The sequence below is a fragment of the Fusarium odoratissimum genome (genome assembly GCF_000260195.1).
Source record: "Fusarium odoratissimum NRRL 54006 unplaced genomic scaffold supercont1.9, whole genome shotgun sequence".
NCBI classification, from domain to species: Eukaryota; Fungi; Ascomycota; class Sordariomycetes; order Hypocreales; family Nectriaceae; genus Fusarium; species Fusarium odoratissimum.
In genome coordinates this window covers 371,459-388,474 of record NW_022158695.1, presented here as the reverse complement: position 1 = coordinate 388,474, position 17,016 = coordinate 371,459, and the positions used below count along the sequence as shown (strand labels likewise).

Sequence of the window (17,016 nt, the reverse complement as noted above, 5' to 3'; positions counted from 1 at the left end):
GACGTCTTAGGAACCGGAGGCATTACCGGTGTATTATTAGCACCTCCTATTGCACGACAATCGATTGGACCATACCGTTCGCAAGACTTTTAACAACCAATTTCACCAATGCATTCATGATAGTAGTTATATGCGAAAAGAGTAGCTCTTGCAAATTATCGAAGCGTTACAAGTAGTCGCAAGATGATAACATTAACAAAATTCTGTCACAAGTTACTCTCAGACCGATGTCCCAAATCGTTTTTTTAAATAAACATCATCACTCATCTCGAGACTGAATTATGAATGTAATTGCCTTTAGGATACGGCCATGGCACACATTGGTTTGGTGCCTCTCAAATACAAGCCTACAATGTCTGGTGGAAAATACCCTGTACCTGCAGCGTTCGCTGCTAGCCTATTGAAGCACATTCTGGTGAGAGGATCGATCTTGGCCGTTATAGTGGTGAGATGAATTACAGGTCGAGGTATACTTTATCATCACATATATCCGGTTTTGATTTAGGCATTATGATCTCATTCAGTGCGTTGGCGTGATATATGTCGTTGATATCATATGATCAACTATCAATCATTTGCTATGCTGCATCTATTCATCCTTGACGTCCGAAATCTTGAACCCTCCAGGCACCAGCTTCTGGAACACCTGCTCAGGATCATACTTGGCCGCTGCATTCTTCATCTTCTTAATATTCTCAGCACCATAACTACCAAGAGGATCCTGACTCTTATCCGCATAATTCAAATAAGTCCACTCAAGATTTCCTCCCTCAATAGTAGCAGCAAACTCTTGCACATCCTTGATCCAAGCCTGAACCTTGGGTCGTGCAAAAGCCTCCTGCTCAGGAGTCTGTGCCATGACGACAGCGAGAAATAGAATGCCGTTGGTCTTATGACGGTCCATGCCCATGATGTTGCCGCCTGCTTCGATGCCGCGTTGGCCGAAGAGCGTAGGCAGAGGCTGGAATAGACATTGGGTGATGAAGTTACCGTCGGGTATGAATGCCTTGAGCTCTTCGACGAGTTTATCGTGAAGCTCTGAGGCTTTGGTGATGATTCGGGTGTCGTTCTTAAAGCAACATGTGAACCAGGTGTCACTGGACGGTTAGCTTGAAAAGTGATGAGACAAAGATAAGTTGGCTTACTAGAAATTCGCAGGAATATTGTACTCAAAAGCCATCTCAGTCAGAGTAGTGTTCTTGACAGTGTTCATGATTTCGGGAAGAGCTAGCCACTTCTCATACGCCGGAGGCTTCTCGATACCCTCCATGTTGGCATACAGAGTAGCAACAACGATATCCTTGAAATCAGGCATATGGGTGAAAATAGTGACAAGGTTGCTGTGAATATCATTGGGCACGTTGTCCGTAAAAGCAGAGAGAGCCTCAATGGCACCAGGAATAACTTGCTTAGGGAAGAAAGTCATTCCACCCCAGACCTTGTCAGACTTGATAGCCTTCATAGTGAACTTTGTGACGATACCAAAGTTGTTTGATCCACCTTTGAGTACGCGGTACAAGTCGGTGTTGTTCTTCTCATCGGCGGTGATAATATCACCGTTAGCAAGGACAACTTGGTACGACACAACATTGTCACATCCAAAGCCCTGTCTAGCTGTGAAGAAAGCATTGCCACCTCCAAGAAGAAGACCTGCAACGCCAACATTGCCCTCACGCCCTCCAGCAACAGCACGACCATGCTTGCTCAGCTCAGCATAAACCTCTCGCCATCTACAACCAGGTCCAATATCAGCTGTCTCAGTAGCAGCATCAAAAGACACATGATTCAAATGAACAAGATCAATAGTAACACCACCCTCAATGTTGTTCGACCCAGCCCAGTTTGTATGTCCACCACTGCGAACAGCAAACCTCTGACCAGCAGAAACAAGAGCCTTCACGACGGAAGCGACTTCTTCAGGGGTACGAGGCTGGACGATACAAGCAGGTTTGATCTTGGCGCTGTTAGACCAGTATGATTCTTGGCGAGCTGAGAACTCGGCATCCGTAGGTGTGAGGATACGAGCTTCGAGACCAGCTGCAATGAGGCTTTCAGCCTGAGGGATCGACGGTTGAGGAGTGAGGGTAGTCATAATTGGATGCTTGTGGGTAAAGAAGAAACGAGAGGGAATTGAGCTTCTGACGCTCCTGAGGGGCACATAATCAAGGCTGTCTATGTATGTGATTGAAGCTGATAGACTGTCGGAGTCCTATTGTTCTCCATGGGGAATAGAGAGATATCCAGGGTCCTGGTACCTGGCCCTGTTTCGTAAATCATTTGCTCCTTTGGTGTGGGAAACCCTTTGACGTTACATTCCCCTGACACTTGCATCATGATTGTCAGGCCTATTGAATGGGGCTGAAGAACCAAAAAAGCAAGGGTCCTGTGACGGTCTCTTCCTGTACGAAAACATAGACCTCGGTAAGGCATCTCGCTACCATGCTATTGGAAGAGGGGTTTTAAGCGTCTGGAACTAGAGAATCCGTTTCATCTTACGAAATAGTCATCTTCAAGCCCAATTGCCAAGACTTGAAATTGTGAAGCTATTGAAGTTGGGCCTGAATATTCTGGTCGGAATTTGGTACACTCCGAAGCTAAGGTCTCGGCTCCGCACCATGAATCCTTCGTTGAACTCGGCTTCGATAACCCTGCTCCCCGGCAACTGCCAAGAGGTTTCTGCAGGCTGACAGATAGAGACATCCTTGTACACTTGAAGGAAAAGTGCTGATATACGGATACTTCTTCTGGGTTCCTCAAGCTTCTCATCGATCTGTTATCGAGCAATCATATAACCGTACGACCAAACTTGAGGTGTTAGATCATATTTTCGTATATATGAACGGTAACAACAGGCTATCCCTAGCGCACCCGCGGGCACTGGGAGCTTGGAATGCCGTTTCAACAGCCGCCATAGCCATCGAACAGGGGTATATATGTCAACGTCTTCTGACTCAGAGTAACATTCACAGGAATAGAGTTTGGGCCATGTATGAAAGGAGCCGATCCCTTCTAACCGATGTCCAAGGTTTTTAATCCTTACAATCGTTTCTTTTCACTCTCCTCAGAAGTGGGCCGTATATCCGATATAGGATGTAGTAATATGCATGCAGGTAATCCGTAGTTAATTGAATGAACGCTGAGGCGGTGTATTTCTACGAGTCCAATATTTTTCGTTCTTCGTTCCTGCATGTGATTTCGCATTGAGACATTCTTGCTACGTACTTCTTTGTTGGTTGGTTTATCTTACTATGGCTGCTGTTGTTAATGGCGTTCCTGTCGCTATACCGCCACCCGAAGGATACAAGGTCGATTTCGATAACCCGCAACGGAACAGTGTTACTGAAGCATACTGGCTTTATGGCGTTGGGAATTTCTTGACAGTATTGTTCATTGCACAGAGAGTATATGTAAGATGTTTTATACATAAGACAATACGAATAGAGGATGGTAAGCCACATTGACCCCCTTACTTCGTGCGCGTTAGTTAATTGTCTCTGAAGCATGTTTAGGGGTAGCATATGTGAGCAACATCATCCGAGACATCATGACTTGTATCGACAAAGCTGACCGATCCAGGTGTTTTCTGTAGTACTTCAGACCCTGATACTAAGTCAGTACCCAAGATACCCTCACCTTTACTCAACTAACGTGCTGTGCTCGAGCGTCTAGGGGACTTTATCCGCGGCATAATGGGCACCCACGGCTGGGAGATGCCAATAACCAAGTTCGCCCTCTTCGCACGAGCCCTCTACCTCCTACCAATCCTCTACAACCCCGTCCAATGCGGCGCAAAGATGGCTTTGCTTCTCGTCTACCGTCGGCTTGCACCACAAAAATGGTTTCATTTTACAATCTGGGCTACATCGTTTGTGGTGATTGGCTCCTCGATTGCGATTACGTTTACAACAATCTTTCCGTGCAAACCTGTAAGAGCGGGCTGGGACATCACAATCACCGATAAGAAGTGCATTGATCGGCCAGCTGTTTATCAGGCTACGGCTATAATGGGTGCGATTACAGATGCCATGGTGCTTGCGGTGCCTATACCTGTTGTCATACCACTACAGATTTCGAGAAGACAGAAGATTGGGTTGATTTGCTTCTTTGGTGTTGGTGGAGTGTAAGCGAAGTTTATGCTGGCAAGAAGGGCAAGCTAACAACAATCCAGTACTGTCTTTACATCAATCATGAGACTAATTGCATTGATCCGGTCCATGGGTAACGTCGACCAATCTTGGGGTGGGGGCCCTGTTCTTCTTTGGATGTAAGTCATCTCCTCCTATTTCACGTTTCCTCTAACCAGTCCAGCTTTGCCGAAGCCAACCTCTCCATCATTTGCGCAACCCTTACAACAGTCAAACCATTCATCAAACACATCTCCCCAAGAATCCTTGGCTCATCATACGGAGCATCAAAGGCCGGCATGTCAAACCCAAGTGCACCACCAACCATTGGGGCCATATCCACTGGCGGTATGCCCAGACATGACCACTATGAACGATTTGACGATGGGCCAATGTATCCATTGCAAACCGTTACCAAGTCAGAGGCATCAAAAAGTCACGAGAACAAGAATGGAGGATCACGTTCGGTAACACGACCAATGTCAGGGGATAGTCAGGGAGATTAGGATTCTGAAAAGGCGATTCTGCAGACACGGACTACGACAGTGACCTATTCTTGAAGACGGTTCCTATTGGCACTTTGGGAGAATTAGATATATGACAGAGTTTGTGGCATAGATAAAATAATGTAAGGCTAGAGTGGCATTTGTATGAAAATTTAAGTTCTTGTCTCGTTGCTGAGCTAACAATGGCGGATCTTTGACGGATAAAGCCTCGGTCTTCACTCACGATTACATAGGGAACGGTAGGATAAAGAATAGTACATATGTCGGATAGGAAACGTCAGGCTTGTACAAACAGTGGTGTAACAGTTTGATAGTCTACAGCAACACCTCAAACCTTCGACTCTCAACAAGCAGAAATTGTTGCAAACTACGTATTGGTTTTCGCGAGCTTGGCTTCATATGTTTATGGCTTGACTGTAGCAGGATAATAGTCGATATGTTTATTGGGTGGCTGTGCTTTGCTGGGTTGCTTCTCAAAAGCTGCGTTTGTATCTAGGCGACTACAAATTTAGCAACGTTCAGTTGCTTGCTTAATAGCACTCAAACGCATCTGGCAGACTGTCCTAAATGTTAAAGTTTGCCTCATACAAATAATAAAGTGATTGGCTTTTGCCGTTTGCTGTGTTGCACAAACTGGCGTGCGCTGCGTTGCTCTGTAAAGCAGGTATCCATGACAAACTGATTCACTTAACATATAAATAGTCTCCAGTGTCTGGGTGAAGACCGAGATTCTCTCTTCACCATCCTCAAAGGAACTCAATCCTCACATAAATCCTCACATTCTCAACAACACTTCGCCTAGCCGCTGACATGGATCTTCTCGCGCTAGGAGAGCAAAAGTACGCCGAGGAACATCCATTGCATTACGCAGCTACAAAAGGTGATGCTACTCTTTTCAGGCGTCTGTTGCAAAAGCCTGAACTCCGCGCCGATACCGACGGCGACCCTGGTAGCGGACATGACTGTCTACAAACTGCGATTTTTAACGGCAACAAGGAGATTGCCGAAGCTCTGGTTACCCTACCTCTTTCTGAGTTTGATTGGACCCGTGAGTTGTCTATATGTGTAACTTTTAAAATCGAAGTTCTGAATCTTTCTAGGTCATCCCATGGCAGCTCATGGGGCCATCAGCTACCTAGCCTCCGCTGCTACACTCGGCCGCTTTGACATCTTCAAGATCATGGCCGACACAGGGAATGTGGACATTTTCGAAGGAGACTCCCTTGGCAAGACCCAGCTGCACCATGTCAGCGACGTACCCATTGGCCAGACGCCGTTCCATCCTATCGACGACGAGGGCGCTGTCAAGATAGCCCGATTCCTTCTGGAACAGGAAGCCATACAGGTGGACTCTGAGGATACCAAAGGGCAGACTCCTCTATCATTGGCTGCTCAACATGGAAAGAGAGGCATCGTTCAGGTTCTTCTTGAAGTCAGCAGGGACCCGGACTCTAAGGATCAAGATGGAAACAGTCCCTTCTATTACGCCGTTCGCAACGGACATGGCCCTATCGCAGAGCTCTTGGCCAACACCGGCAAAGTCGACTGTGGCGTGAGGGCGAGGGCGGAGAGTGATCGGCGCTCAGACCAGGAGCGAGGACCAACATTTACGTGGCACGTTCTGTAAGTTTCATCTTGAGAAGGCTCTCAAAGCATGCCGGATTTGAGTTGACAGTGACAAGTTCATAGTGCGCCACCGAAATCTGCCATCAAAGTCTTGACATATGGAGATATGAGAAATGCGAGGTTTCCTGGGTCAAAATGCTCTGCTGCTATGCTTTTTTCTTCTTGTAGTTAGTCAAGAATAAACGCCACATTAAATGAAGATGTGATATTAAGAGGCCTTCTTATGAATGACTATATTGCTGTTCCAGTAAGAGCCTTGTGAACTCGTTGCCAAACTTCCCACCCTTCATTCCCCAGACGGCGGCTTGATTTCTGTCCCAACAGGACGAGGTTCACCCAAATCGATCATATCATCCTTCCAACTGAGCGGCTGAATAAAGGTCTTCCTCGAGGGACCGCAACGATCACCCGCGTTGAGATTAGCATGAAACACATTCCAATCCTCTGTACCATCAGGACTCTTGAAGAACGCGTTATGTGCAGGTCCATAGAGTCCATTCTTCGTTTCGAAAATGGGATCAGGTAACTTGGTCCAAGAATCCGGGCTAAGTGGATCAGAGCCTTTTGTGAATATCATGGCACCGAGTTTGTAGGCGGGTGTGTTGCAGGAGTCAGCAGCGTAGACCACGTAAGTTGTCCCAGCTGGGGAGATAATTCCATAAGGTCCTTCGAGAACGGGCGAATCAGACCTTTCCCACTCGAACTCTGGGTGTGCAATCATTGTGGCGTTGCCACATGTTGTTGGTGACAGGAGTTTGGCGATCCATAGAGATGCACCATCAGGACTCTTTGGTCCTTCAACGGAAGAGAACTGAGCGAATATTAGAGCAGGACTTTGGAAAGGGCTGTAGGATACTTACAAGGAAATACTCTGTGCCTTCGATTTTAAAGATTGTCTACTGCTATTAGCCATGCGCCTTTCGGATAAATCATTGCTCAACCTACAGCATCAAGCATTCCAGCATTGAAATTAGGAGGAATGATTGCATCCATCATCTCATAATCCGCTGACAATGGATTCTCCTTACCACCTTTGAGAACGTATACTCTCAGAGTTGGCAGCATAACATCCCAGTTGCCCTCGTCACAAACACTCGCCGAGAAGTATACATACCAAGTATCACCGACTTTGTGCATCTCAGGAGCCCAGAAGTTGCAAGCTCTGGTTGCATTGGATCTGTCGGACCAGATGAGCTGGGACTCAGCAGTCTTGAGGCCTTCGATGGTAGGGGCTTTGGTGATGCTGACGTTGGTCCATGTTGTTGAGGTAAGATAGTACCTAAGAGTATGTTCAGTATGGAACAGTGAGGTACTGGTTGGATGAGGAGTCTTACATCCCATCTTGATAGACGATATGAGGGTCACTTCCTGTTCTTATAGGATTGGTGAACCCAAGAACAAAGCTTGAGCATAAACCAAGAACCAAAGTGATTACCGACAAGACAAGCATCGTAAAAGCGAACTTTGTTCACAGAGTTCCAAACAAGAAAGAAACTGCATTCTATCGTTGATTTTTACTGCCTCTTATACTTCGTTCTATCACCGATCATTTCCTAAAAAGGAGCCCGTTCTCAGGATAAACCAACACATTATGGAGCTCCCGTATATTGTGCAGCATATGATCTGATGTCCATGCAGGCCTTCCTATAATAACTTGCATATACTACTCGCTATTTGCTCGGCTACTATGAGGTTACGTCGCTGAGAATGAACCGCGGGGTATGTGAGGGGCGGTTATACGATTTAAGCTTGATCGTCATGCTTAAAGACGGGATCGACAAGTTGTTTACTTTAGCCATGCGCTCCAATAGCCTGAGTTCGAACTGAAGTTTAGCTCCTGGTTCTCGCCGTTCGTGTTGATTTTGTCCGTGGGGATGTTGGGACAATGTTGAGGAGCTCGGAGCATAACAAGCGATATCATCCGGTATGGTGTAGTGGCTAACATTTCGCGCTCTCATCTTCAGCTGAGGGATCAGTACCGCGGAGCCCAGGGTTCGATTCCCTGTACCGGAGTTTACTTTTGATCTTTTTGTGCATTATATTTCGAATATATATCAAGTGTGGCAAATATTACCTCCTGTTGAGCATATCCTTCAGGAAGCATGGCCTGCCCCTAAAATCTGTTTATGTATAGTAAAAAGACACTTGAAAATTGTAATAAAGTTACAGCCCTGCCTGTAATCAATCATCAAAGCTAAATATAACCAAGACATCAGCAACCAGGAAACCCTTTTCCTCTCATGTTATACATAAATCCTCCGTGGTATAATGCCTATTCCGCAAGCAACATCAAGAACGCTTTCAGTAAACCTCCAATAATATCAAAATCATTCAGGGTCGTTATCTGCTGGTGTCCACCACATAACGGCCAGCAACGTTGCCTGCAATCATCATATCATAGACCTTCTGGAGTTCTGACAATCCGACAATCCTAGGTTTCATGTTAGTCTTGCCAATGATTGCACGTAGTGGATGTACTTACTTGTATGGTGCCTTGATAAGACCTTGTCTGTAAAATTCAATGGCCTCAGCAGTATCCTGTCGGTTACCGACATAGCTGCCCTTGATGTTGATTTCACTATTGTATCTCATTAATGCGTGTTCTGCGAATACGGTTTGTTTCACTTACCGGACGACAGTGTCGAAAACAGGAGCCTTGACGAAAGCATTGGCTGGTAAACCAACACAGACAATTGTGCCCTTGCTCTTGACATACTGACTAGCTTGTTGGAATGGCTTCTCATTGGCTGCAAGAAGGAGAACAGCATCGGGGCCAAGGCCACCTGTAGCGTTCTTGATCTCTCCAACAATATCCGTCGATGTCTTGAAATCAACAAAGGTATCAGCACCAAGCTCAGTGCAAACCTTACGCTTTTCGTCTCCGCCATCGAGAGCTGTTACTCGAAGCCCCATGGCCTTGGCATATTGAATAGCGAAAACACCAAGACCGCCTCCAGCGCCAGCAATGACAACACTCTGTCCTGGTCGAACGCCAGAAGACTTGAGAGCCTTGTAGACTGTAAGTCCAGCACACAGAATAGGTGCTACGCCAGCGAGATCACAGTCCTTGGGAATTCGCGCGACGTGCGCAGCCTTTCCTACAGCGTATTGCTGGAACGAACCATCAACAGTATATCCTGACAGGGAGGCTTCTGAGCAAAGCGATTCGTTGGACTGTCGACACTGTTCGCAGCTCATGCAGGAGCCGTGAAGCCACTTGAGGCCAACGTGGTCACCGATTTCAACGTCTTTGACGAGCTCCCCTCGTGCTACTACGATACCGGCACCTTCGTGACCGCCAACAAGGGGCATCTTCGATTCAAGGGGCCAGTCGCCATTGACGGCGTGAAGGTCTGTGTGGCAGACTCCACTATACTTGACGTTGATTAGAACCTCATCGGAGCCTGGCGTTGGAACAGGGATCTTTTTATATTGGACAGCTGTTTTCGTCAGAATCCCTTTCCAACCTCAAAGTTCATTGAAGCTTACCTCCACCTCGTTCTTCCAAAACTTGTGCCCACTGTTCATTAGGAATGATGGGGCTAGCAGCTGTAGCGTAAGCGGCAGTCTTGCCGAGGCTACTGTTAGCACTGAAGCTTGTGGTGATGTTTCCGGCGCTAGCGCGACTGTTAGGGTTATGCCGGACGCATGATTGTCCTCCTGAAGTTGCGCAGCTTGCGCAGAGTGTTCGTTGACTGGAAGAAAAGTTTCGACGGGTTGTTTGAATTTGGGCTGTTGCTGAACGTGCGAGAAGTGCTGTGTTTCGCGTGGCTATTCTTCCTGTTCGGAGGATGCCAGTTCGCATCACGTTGCTTGATGATAGCATTATGGTCTTGCTGTAGAGTAATTGTATGTACTGTAATTGGGTATAATATGGTGTATTGCAATTGGGTGAGTCAAAGCTTGGATATATAGCAGCGAGATGCTTCAACTTATAAAGAAGCGTCTGTCAGCCCATAATGATAATTCTGTGGTGCCACGGAGTATCAACCGGCTCTGGATATTGCTTTTGATCAGATCATATTCAGTCAAACTCTAAAATGGACCCAAACTACCGGAGATGGTGTAAAGTCGTGGGCCTGTAAGTTACTGCGAGCCGCGCTACGATATACCTTTATCCGCGGAGATGCGGCAGAGCCAGGTGACCCCGTGGGGTCTACGCCCACTGTAGAAAATGTTCAGGCCAGTCTCGTGTCTCATTTTTACTGTGCCGTGTGCTTTGCTCAATCCCCGCAGTGGAAACGTCTTGCCATTCCGCAAAAGAGTGAGCCGATTCTCTTGACGTTGTAGTGATGGGTTCCAGTTCCATTGCTGAGCCGCCAACAGACGCCGATATCCACCAATGGGTCTTGGGGGAGTAAGCATATCTGACCTCCGGGGGCCCTATGGAGAAGGTGGCACAACCCCCCAAAGACCCCAAAGGATGTGCTATGTCTGCTGTTTATCCCCAATTACAGGGCTGTAAATATCCCGAATTATCCGCGTTTGCTCTGTAAACAGCGAGAGGCATTTCCAATCCTACGCGCACCAATGCTAGAGATACAGAGCTGGTGATATGTGCATGTCGAGGGGGTAACAATTGAAGGATTCAAAAAGCAATATATCCCAACAGCGACAGTTGCAGCGTTGTACTCGCGTAGTTATACCGAGCAGAACGTGAAAGCGAGATAAATGCAGGATCATGACCTGGAAATTGAGTTCCTTTTGATCCACTGCGGAGCCTTTCCCACGTGTCCCGTGCCTGGCAGTTTGTATAGCACTCAAGTACTGGAATTATGACTCCGAATTCTAGAACCCCACCAACATCAGGAGATTTGAGCTTTTACGTCACGCGAGGCTGTGACTGAATCGACGTTTTTTTCGATCAAGTCTCCGAGGTTCGGAAATAGATTACTCATGTGCTTTTGCCGTTGGTATGCGGAGGACAATGGCTTTGTCATTACAGATACTGGTGGGGAGGAACTCGATTGAGTTTGTGAAGCCGTGAGCTTCAGAAGCGATTCTCGTTTCAAGATAATCTTGCCTCGCGAATCTGAATTCTCCGTCGCAAATAAGATCACCTACTACGCTGGACCTCACGAGACTGTTCACACCACGACAATGACGTACCTTTGCAGAACTCTTTATGGGCAATCCGTGATATCATTCAAGTTTCGACCAAGAGATCCGAGAGAGTCAAGCCCTAGTAGTAGGTGCTATCGATACATTCTTATAAATTAGATATCTTCAAAGAATCTGAAGAGGACCACGATCATTCACGGGATATTTCTCGAATTTCTTGGCACAATTCTTCAGCCCAAACTACATCATTCGTCACTGACAAAAGCTTCTCGAGTGCACAAGTCACGAATCAAAGAAGTCACATGTAGAAAAGAAATCAAGACCGCATAACTACTAACAATAGTATATCGTGAGCGATACGAGCTCTATGCATTCGCGTAGGTTTAGATGATGTTTCAGCCTCTTGAAATAGGCAGCCCTACACTAAGATCCTACATGACGACGCCCATGCATAAGCTCACTATTTTCGATCGACTATCTAGAGGAATATGATATTAGGCAGACAATGCTCCCCTGCTAACACTATGTCATCGCTCCCAGAAAAAGGCCAGGTCCATGTTTCGAGTGAGCGTGGCGCAGCGAATACGAAGACTCCCGTGATCTGACCAATAGTGCTCAATATCCCTGCCCGCCACTCGAGTACCGTGGTTGGCTTGATCAATGTTAAAAATAGCTGTCTTACTGAACAACACAGGCCTCCATATAGATGAATCGTGGACGGTAGTCTAAGCATGTGTCATTGTTAAAGTTGTAGTATAATTACACCTGCGGGAATGTTTCATATTGTATCAGTATTTCCCTTGATTTATTCAAATGATCATGAATGACACAACTGGCATCACCACTGCCGCTGCCCGACTTGTTGGAATAACAGACGAAGCAGTACGATTCTTCCAACAACTTGACTATACTACGAACTCTGTTGCAAAACGGGTACAGCAGCTGGAGTCCTTTTCAAGATTAGCCAAGGAGATTGAGCTGAAACCTTCAGCTAATGATCACGATGACGAAGAACAACTCGGTCTGACCAAACAGATCTTACTTTACTGCTACAAACTGATCAGCAGAATTCTCTCTCAGCTTGAATGGGTTGATAATGGGGGCAGACACGCTTCTACTCAGCAAGGACTACTTGGGGTCTACGCTGAGCTGAACAATTGGGAAGTTAAGGATCCTTTTGAAGATCTGCATAGGGAGCAGCTATGCCTCCTAGCTTTTCGAAAATCAAGGTAGGCGCTCTATGAAATACCCAATCGCGGCTTGATCTAACTTTTCAAAGGTTTAGACCACTCTCTTGGGCTTCAGAGTCTGACAGTCATCCTTTACTATATTCTCACACTTTTAAAGCTCGCGAGCTGGATTTCTTGAATTTGTTGTTCGTCACAGACCCTAGAGAAGACCACGCATCACTCGAGTCAAGCAGAGGAGCCATTGTCAAAAGAACATGTACCTGGATTACTGAAACATCTGAATACCGATCATGGCTCTCAGGCTCTGGTGACCGCAGGGGTCTTTTGATCCAGGGAGGCGAAGGTCACGGCAAGACTATGTGCGCGATGTACCTAACCAAGCAACTGGAGCAGCTCGCTGCATGCATGTCAACCGACACAGTCTTATACTTCTTCTGCAATCATGGAAACATCAACGCCAATTCTGCCACGACTGTTCTTCGTGGACTGATTTGGCAGCTTTGCAGGTTACGCCCAGACCTTTTGCATCACGGGCTAAAGAGAGCTGTGCCGGTCGACGAAGGGAGAATCGCGTTGGCAACCAATTCGGTTGAGACTCTTTGGCAGATATTCAGCGCAATGATCCAGGATCCTACCACGGGTACCGTCACATGTGCTATTGATGGGCTTGATATATGTGATGAGTCGTCGATCAAAACACTGGCAGAGAGGTTCTCGGAACTGCTATCTTCAACGAATCAAGGCCGTCGAAACTTCCGGATCCTTCTGACTAGCCGCCACCCATGCCAGCAAGACAACTTTTCTACTGAGTTCTCAGTAATATGCCTAGACTCAGATGCACACAAGCACAACGTTCAAGATGTACAGCGATTGATCAATTCTCATGTTTCGAATATCGCACATGAGCATGGCTGGTCTCGAGACTTCCAAGAACAGATGAACAAGAACCTCACAAAAAGGGCTGGTGGCTCGTTCCTCTGGGCGAGCTTAGCTGTTTCTGGACTTAAAGGGCAAGATGAAGGTTCTGCAGCAAAGTATCTTAACTATCTTGCTGGAGACAACAACGCCATCTACGAAAGATCTCTCCTGGCCATTCCACTAGATTGTCGCCAAAAAGTACGGTCACTCTTGACTTGGGCGGCCCTAGCATATTATCCACTGAGCCTTGGGGAATTAAGCATTCTTACCAGCGATGAATTTTCAACGCCAGAGACTGCTTTTATAAACCTGAAAGCTTGTTTGGGTTACTGCAGGACTCTTCTTACGATCAAGACCGAGATAAGAAGATTTGGCTCTGGATATGAAACCATAGAAACCATTCAGTTCTCCCACCGATCAGTCAAAGATCACCTGCTTCAACCTCATGTTCTACGAACCGCAACCGACACCGATGCTGACCTTGACTTCTTTCAAATTATCCCGGATAACGGCCATGAGATTCTTGCTTCTCGCTGTTTGGAAATTATGGAGAAAGGACTTGAAGTAGAGGCTGAAAGGGAGAGTCCCGTTGAGTATGCTCATGCGTTACCTTATGCCTCAAGGTTTTGGTTCAGACATCTCCGAGAATGTCCCGAAAAGCTTTGCAATGAGACCTTGGAAAAAAGAGCGTTAAATTTCCTAACGCGAAACCATGAAAATCGTAGACTCTGGTTCTCTTACCTCTCAAACCTGAGACACGGGCGAGAAGATATTCCCTCAACAGCATCCGAGCATCACGACACGATTGGGGGACTTGAAGAGATCAATGGCAGTGATGTTATATTCTTTGAACACCCAAAGGATACAACTTCGGCAACTCAGCTCCAAGCCCTCCAATTGGCATGTCTGCTTGGTATTACTGCCATAGTTAGAAAGATTCTTGCTAGCACAAGCTTGTTCACCTGTATACGGCAAGCCAATATTCGCCCGCTTCACAGTTATTCTCGAACAAGACCAAGGAGTGAGGATCGATTGATAAAAATCCAAAGAGGTGGAATATTACAACTAAGCACAGCGGAGATCGTGGCAATGACACCTATTGAACTTGCGGTCCTCGGCGGTCACCACAAAGTCGCTTCGCTATTGCTCGACCGCTATCCTCGACGGAGCATATGGCAAGATTCGTCATTTGCTTTGGCTACTGCTGTTAGTCGCTGTGATGAGAATATGGTCAGGTTACTGGTAGAGGGTGGTGCCCCAAGGATCAGAGCCTCTCGACAGCTAGAAGGACCTATCTGCACTGCTGTGGTCAACCGAAGGCTTGATGTGGTCAAGTTTCTTTGTTGCTCTGAAGCCGAGATCTGGGCGCAACCGAATTCCAAGTTAGATGAAGCAACACAAGCTTTACTGTGTCTTTCCAGTGATGCCGATTCAAGCTCACTCGATGGAACGGTCTTCATCCAGTATGCAAAGGTTTTACTTTGCGGAGGTGCATCTCCAGATGGCTTCAACCTGTATGGAGAAAACCGTGGCTTAAGATACTGGAAACGAGCTGTTATGGAATATCTACACAGACATGGCATCACCCTGCAGAATTTGGGACCATATCCCAATAGAGAGACCCCTCTGATGGTATTCGTCTCTTCATTAGGTATAAGCAGCTCACTGTCTGAACCAGTGGATGCTGTTCAGTTCCTCTTGGGCTTTGGAGCATCTATCAACCAAACAGATCTGAAAGGTTGGAGTGCATTGCATCATGTCGCCAACCAAATTGCTCTGGGTAGAGCGAAGAAAAGTTACGAAGCTACAGATGATGCAGAAGAGTATCAACTTTACAAAATCGCGAATCTTCTTATTGCAGCTGGAATCGATCAAGAGATGGAAGACAGAGAGAAGCGCAGAGCCGCTGATATCCTGCGCGTGGTGGGAGCGCCGATTTGGAATAGAAATATCTCGGAATACGAATCATTTTTGAGAAGGGAGCCACTAAGCAGAATGTCACTTACATAGACAACTTAATACATAGTTTCTAACATCTAATGCTTGAAATAGTCTTAATGTAGAACAGGCCTTATTTGTTTTGACCGAGACCATAAGTAGTGGAAGTGATCTTCGCTACAAACTGCTACTTTATGTTTCAAGAGCGATTCTATCAGTTGATACTTTGTACAAGCCTGACAGGAAACTTCCAGGAGACATAGACTTGTGGTAGAACTGACTTCTTATTGGTGTTCTCTTCACCCACTTCATGAGGAATCGAGGGGTTTGCTAGTGGCGTTCTTGACGACTGTGATCGGAGAAAGGGGAGGGTATCAAAATTTCTAAAAATGATAAAGAGAAACAATTAGATTAGGAACGACGTCAAATAAAGGATCGATAGTTCTCTCTAGCGCTGATGCCGTAACATCCACCTACCCAGGGACAGCTAACAACTTGAATGAAGCACGGATTATCTTTTTTATTCGATATCCCTATCTCAATAATAAGCCAGAGGAAAAATTACAGTTTAAAGTATCAATTTCAAGGAATAATGACAAAAACATTTTCCTTGGTCCAACCTCGCTCAGATAGAATTAAACATAGGATACACCAAGCCTTCCAATTCTGCGGTGCGGTACACGATACCCAATGACTTATGCAACCCAAGTCGATGGCCGTATTTCAAGTTTTCATCAGCTTGAGTAAGCGTTTATCTGGGCTCTTTGATGTGCTGATAGAATTGGCATGGTGGCGGCTCAGAATTTAGTCGACGGTTACGCACACGGCGTCCAGGCAAACGCACAAGTTCAGCCCATTAACCAGACACAATTCTGTGTTTGCAACACAGTCGTCACTAGTAGAGCATGAAGTATTGTCGACTGCAGCGCTGGTCGTGGTGCTTGCGGCGTCGGTAGTGGTAGACTCTTCAACGATCGCCGTGGTAGTGGTGGGAATATCGGTTGTCTCAGCCTCTGTGGCACTCTCGACGATAGTGGATGTCAGGTCGGCGGTGCTTTCGATGACAGTCGCGGTTGAAGTGGCCTCGATGGTGTTTCCAGCTAAAGTTGTTGTTGGGCGGCAGGGGCCTGCATTTACAGTAGCAACAAGGAGTGCCAGAGCACGTAGAACGTTGGAAGACAGCATAACGACTAGTATAAACGAGTGACAGTCAAGACGACGAAAAAGAACGAATGGGAATAACGAAGAGCCAACTAAGAACAGTCGGTGGGAAAGTCGGGTTATTTACCCATCGATCTATTGACCTCTTTCCCCTGACTGTGTGTTGGCTCTAGATCTAATCAAATTGTGCATGTAACTAAGGTACCTAGTGATGTACTATTTTGCTGTTACGCTGACGGGGCTGTTCACCAACGCCAAGAACTAAACAGTTCAGCTGAATGTCAAGAAACTCAGCAAAAACCCAAAAAGAAAACATAGACTCCGGTACAGGGAATCGAACCCTGGGCTCCGCGGTACTGATCCCTCAGGTTATGAGAGCGCGAAATGTTAGCCACTACACCATACCGGATGGTGTGATTGTTGATGTGAGCATTGGTAATGCTGCTGAACATTGCCAAGCAGAACTCGCTTTAGCGCGATACCAGGAGTTCA

General features: G+C 46.5%; 7 protein-coding genes and 2 non-coding genes across 14 annotated transcripts; 4 read left to right on the top strand and 5 right to left on the bottom strand.

Annotated features, from left to right (window-relative positions):
• Positions 1–530: 530 nt before the first annotated feature.
• FOIG_06502 (uncharacterized protein) lies at positions 531–2,124 on the bottom strand. Its single transcript, XM_031205592.1, has 2 exons — positions 1,146–2,124; positions 531–1,097 (listed from the first exon to the last, which is right to left on the bottom strand). The coding sequence occupies exons 1-2, from the start codon at positions 2,090–2,092 to the stop codon at positions 590–592; spliced, it is 1,455 nt and encodes a 484-aa protein (XP_031064316.1). The 5' UTR covers positions 2,093–2,124; the 3' UTR covers positions 531–589.
• Positions 2,125–3,130: 1,006 nt separating this feature from the next.
• Positions 3,131–4,975, top strand: FOIG_06501 (uncharacterized protein). 3 transcript variants are annotated; one of them, XM_031205589.1, is made up of 6 exons: positions 3,131–3,447; positions 3,501–3,520; positions 3,577–3,610; positions 3,670–4,120; positions 4,169–4,264; positions 4,309–4,975. In XM_031205589.1, the coding sequence occupies exons 1-6, from the start codon at positions 3,249–3,251 to the stop codon at positions 4,628–4,630; spliced, it is 1,122 nt and encodes a 373-aa protein (XP_031064313.1). In that variant the 5' UTR covers positions 3,131–3,248; the 3' UTR covers positions 4,631–4,975. The 3 variants fall into 3 exon arrangements, with proteins under 3 accessions (XP_031064313.1, XP_031064315.1, XP_031064314.1); XM_031205591.1 differs by having other exon boundaries at positions 4,169–4,975; XM_031205590.1 differs by lacking the exons at positions 3,501–3,520; positions 3,577–3,610 and having other exon boundaries at positions 3,135–3,407.
• A 465-nt stretch (positions 4,976–5,440) lies between these two features.
• FOIG_06500 (uncharacterized protein) lies at positions 5,441–6,257 on the top strand (the record flags this gene model as incomplete). Its single annotated transcript, XM_031205588.1, has 2 exons — positions 5,441–5,678; positions 5,731–6,257. 2 exons carry the CDS (start codon positions 5,441–5,443, stop codon positions 6,255–6,257), a joined length of 765 nt encoding a protein of 254 aa, XP_031064312.1.
• Positions 6,258–6,542: 285 nt separating this feature from the next.
• FOIG_06499 (uncharacterized protein) lies at positions 6,543–7,706 on the bottom strand (the record flags this gene model as incomplete). The annotated part of the gene is made up of 4 exons (XM_031205587.1): positions 6,543–7,067; positions 7,117–7,152; positions 7,202–7,535; positions 7,591–7,706. 4 exons carry the CDS (start codon positions 7,704–7,706, stop codon positions 6,543–6,545), a joined length of 1,011 nt encoding a protein of 336 aa, XP_031064311.1.
• A 470-nt stretch (positions 7,707–8,176) lies between these two features.
• Positions 8,177–8,269, top strand: FOIG_06498. Its single transcript has one exon. It is a non-coding gene; the product is annotated as a tRNA-Glu (tRNA).
• On the bottom strand, positions 8,238–10,918 carry FOIG_06497 (alcohol dehydrogenase). 4 transcript variants are annotated; one of them, XM_031205583.1, is made up of 4 exons: positions 9,746–10,918; positions 8,886–9,696; positions 8,739–8,834; positions 8,238–8,687 (listed from the first exon to the last, which is right to left on the bottom strand). In XM_031205583.1, the coding sequence occupies exons 1-4, from the start codon at positions 10,080–10,082 to the stop codon at positions 8,597–8,599; spliced, it is 1,335 nt and encodes a 444-aa protein (XP_031064307.1). In that variant the 5' UTR covers positions 10,083–10,918; the 3' UTR covers positions 8,238–8,596. The 4 variants fall into 4 exon arrangements, with proteins under 4 accessions (XP_031064307.1, XP_031064310.1, XP_031064308.1 ...); XM_031205586.1 differs by having other exon boundaries at positions 8,739–9,696; XM_031205584.1 differs by having other exon boundaries at positions 8,238–8,834.
• Positions 10,919–12,071: 1,153 nt separating this feature from the next.
• On the top strand, positions 12,072–15,440 carry FOIG_06496 (uncharacterized protein). Its single transcript, XM_031205582.1, has 2 exons — positions 12,072–12,546; positions 12,597–15,440. Exons 1-2 carry the CDS (start codon positions 12,131–12,133, stop codon positions 15,433–15,435), a joined length of 3,255 nt encoding a protein of 1,084 aa, XP_031064306.1. The 5' UTR covers positions 12,072–12,130; the 3' UTR covers positions 15,436–15,440.
• Positions 15,441–15,858: 418 nt separating this feature from the next.
• Positions 15,859–16,714, bottom strand: FOIG_06495 (uncharacterized protein). The gene has a single exon (XM_031205581.1). It carries the CDS (start codon positions 16,546–16,548, stop codon positions 16,168–16,170), a length of 381 nt encoding a protein of 126 aa, XP_031064305.1. The 5' UTR covers positions 16,549–16,714; the 3' UTR covers positions 15,859–16,167.
• Positions 16,715–16,843: 129 nt separating this feature from the next.
• Positions 16,844–16,933, bottom strand: FOIG_06494. The gene has a single exon. It is a non-coding gene; the product is annotated as a tRNA-Glu (tRNA).
• Positions 16,934–17,016: the final 83 nt, after the last annotated feature.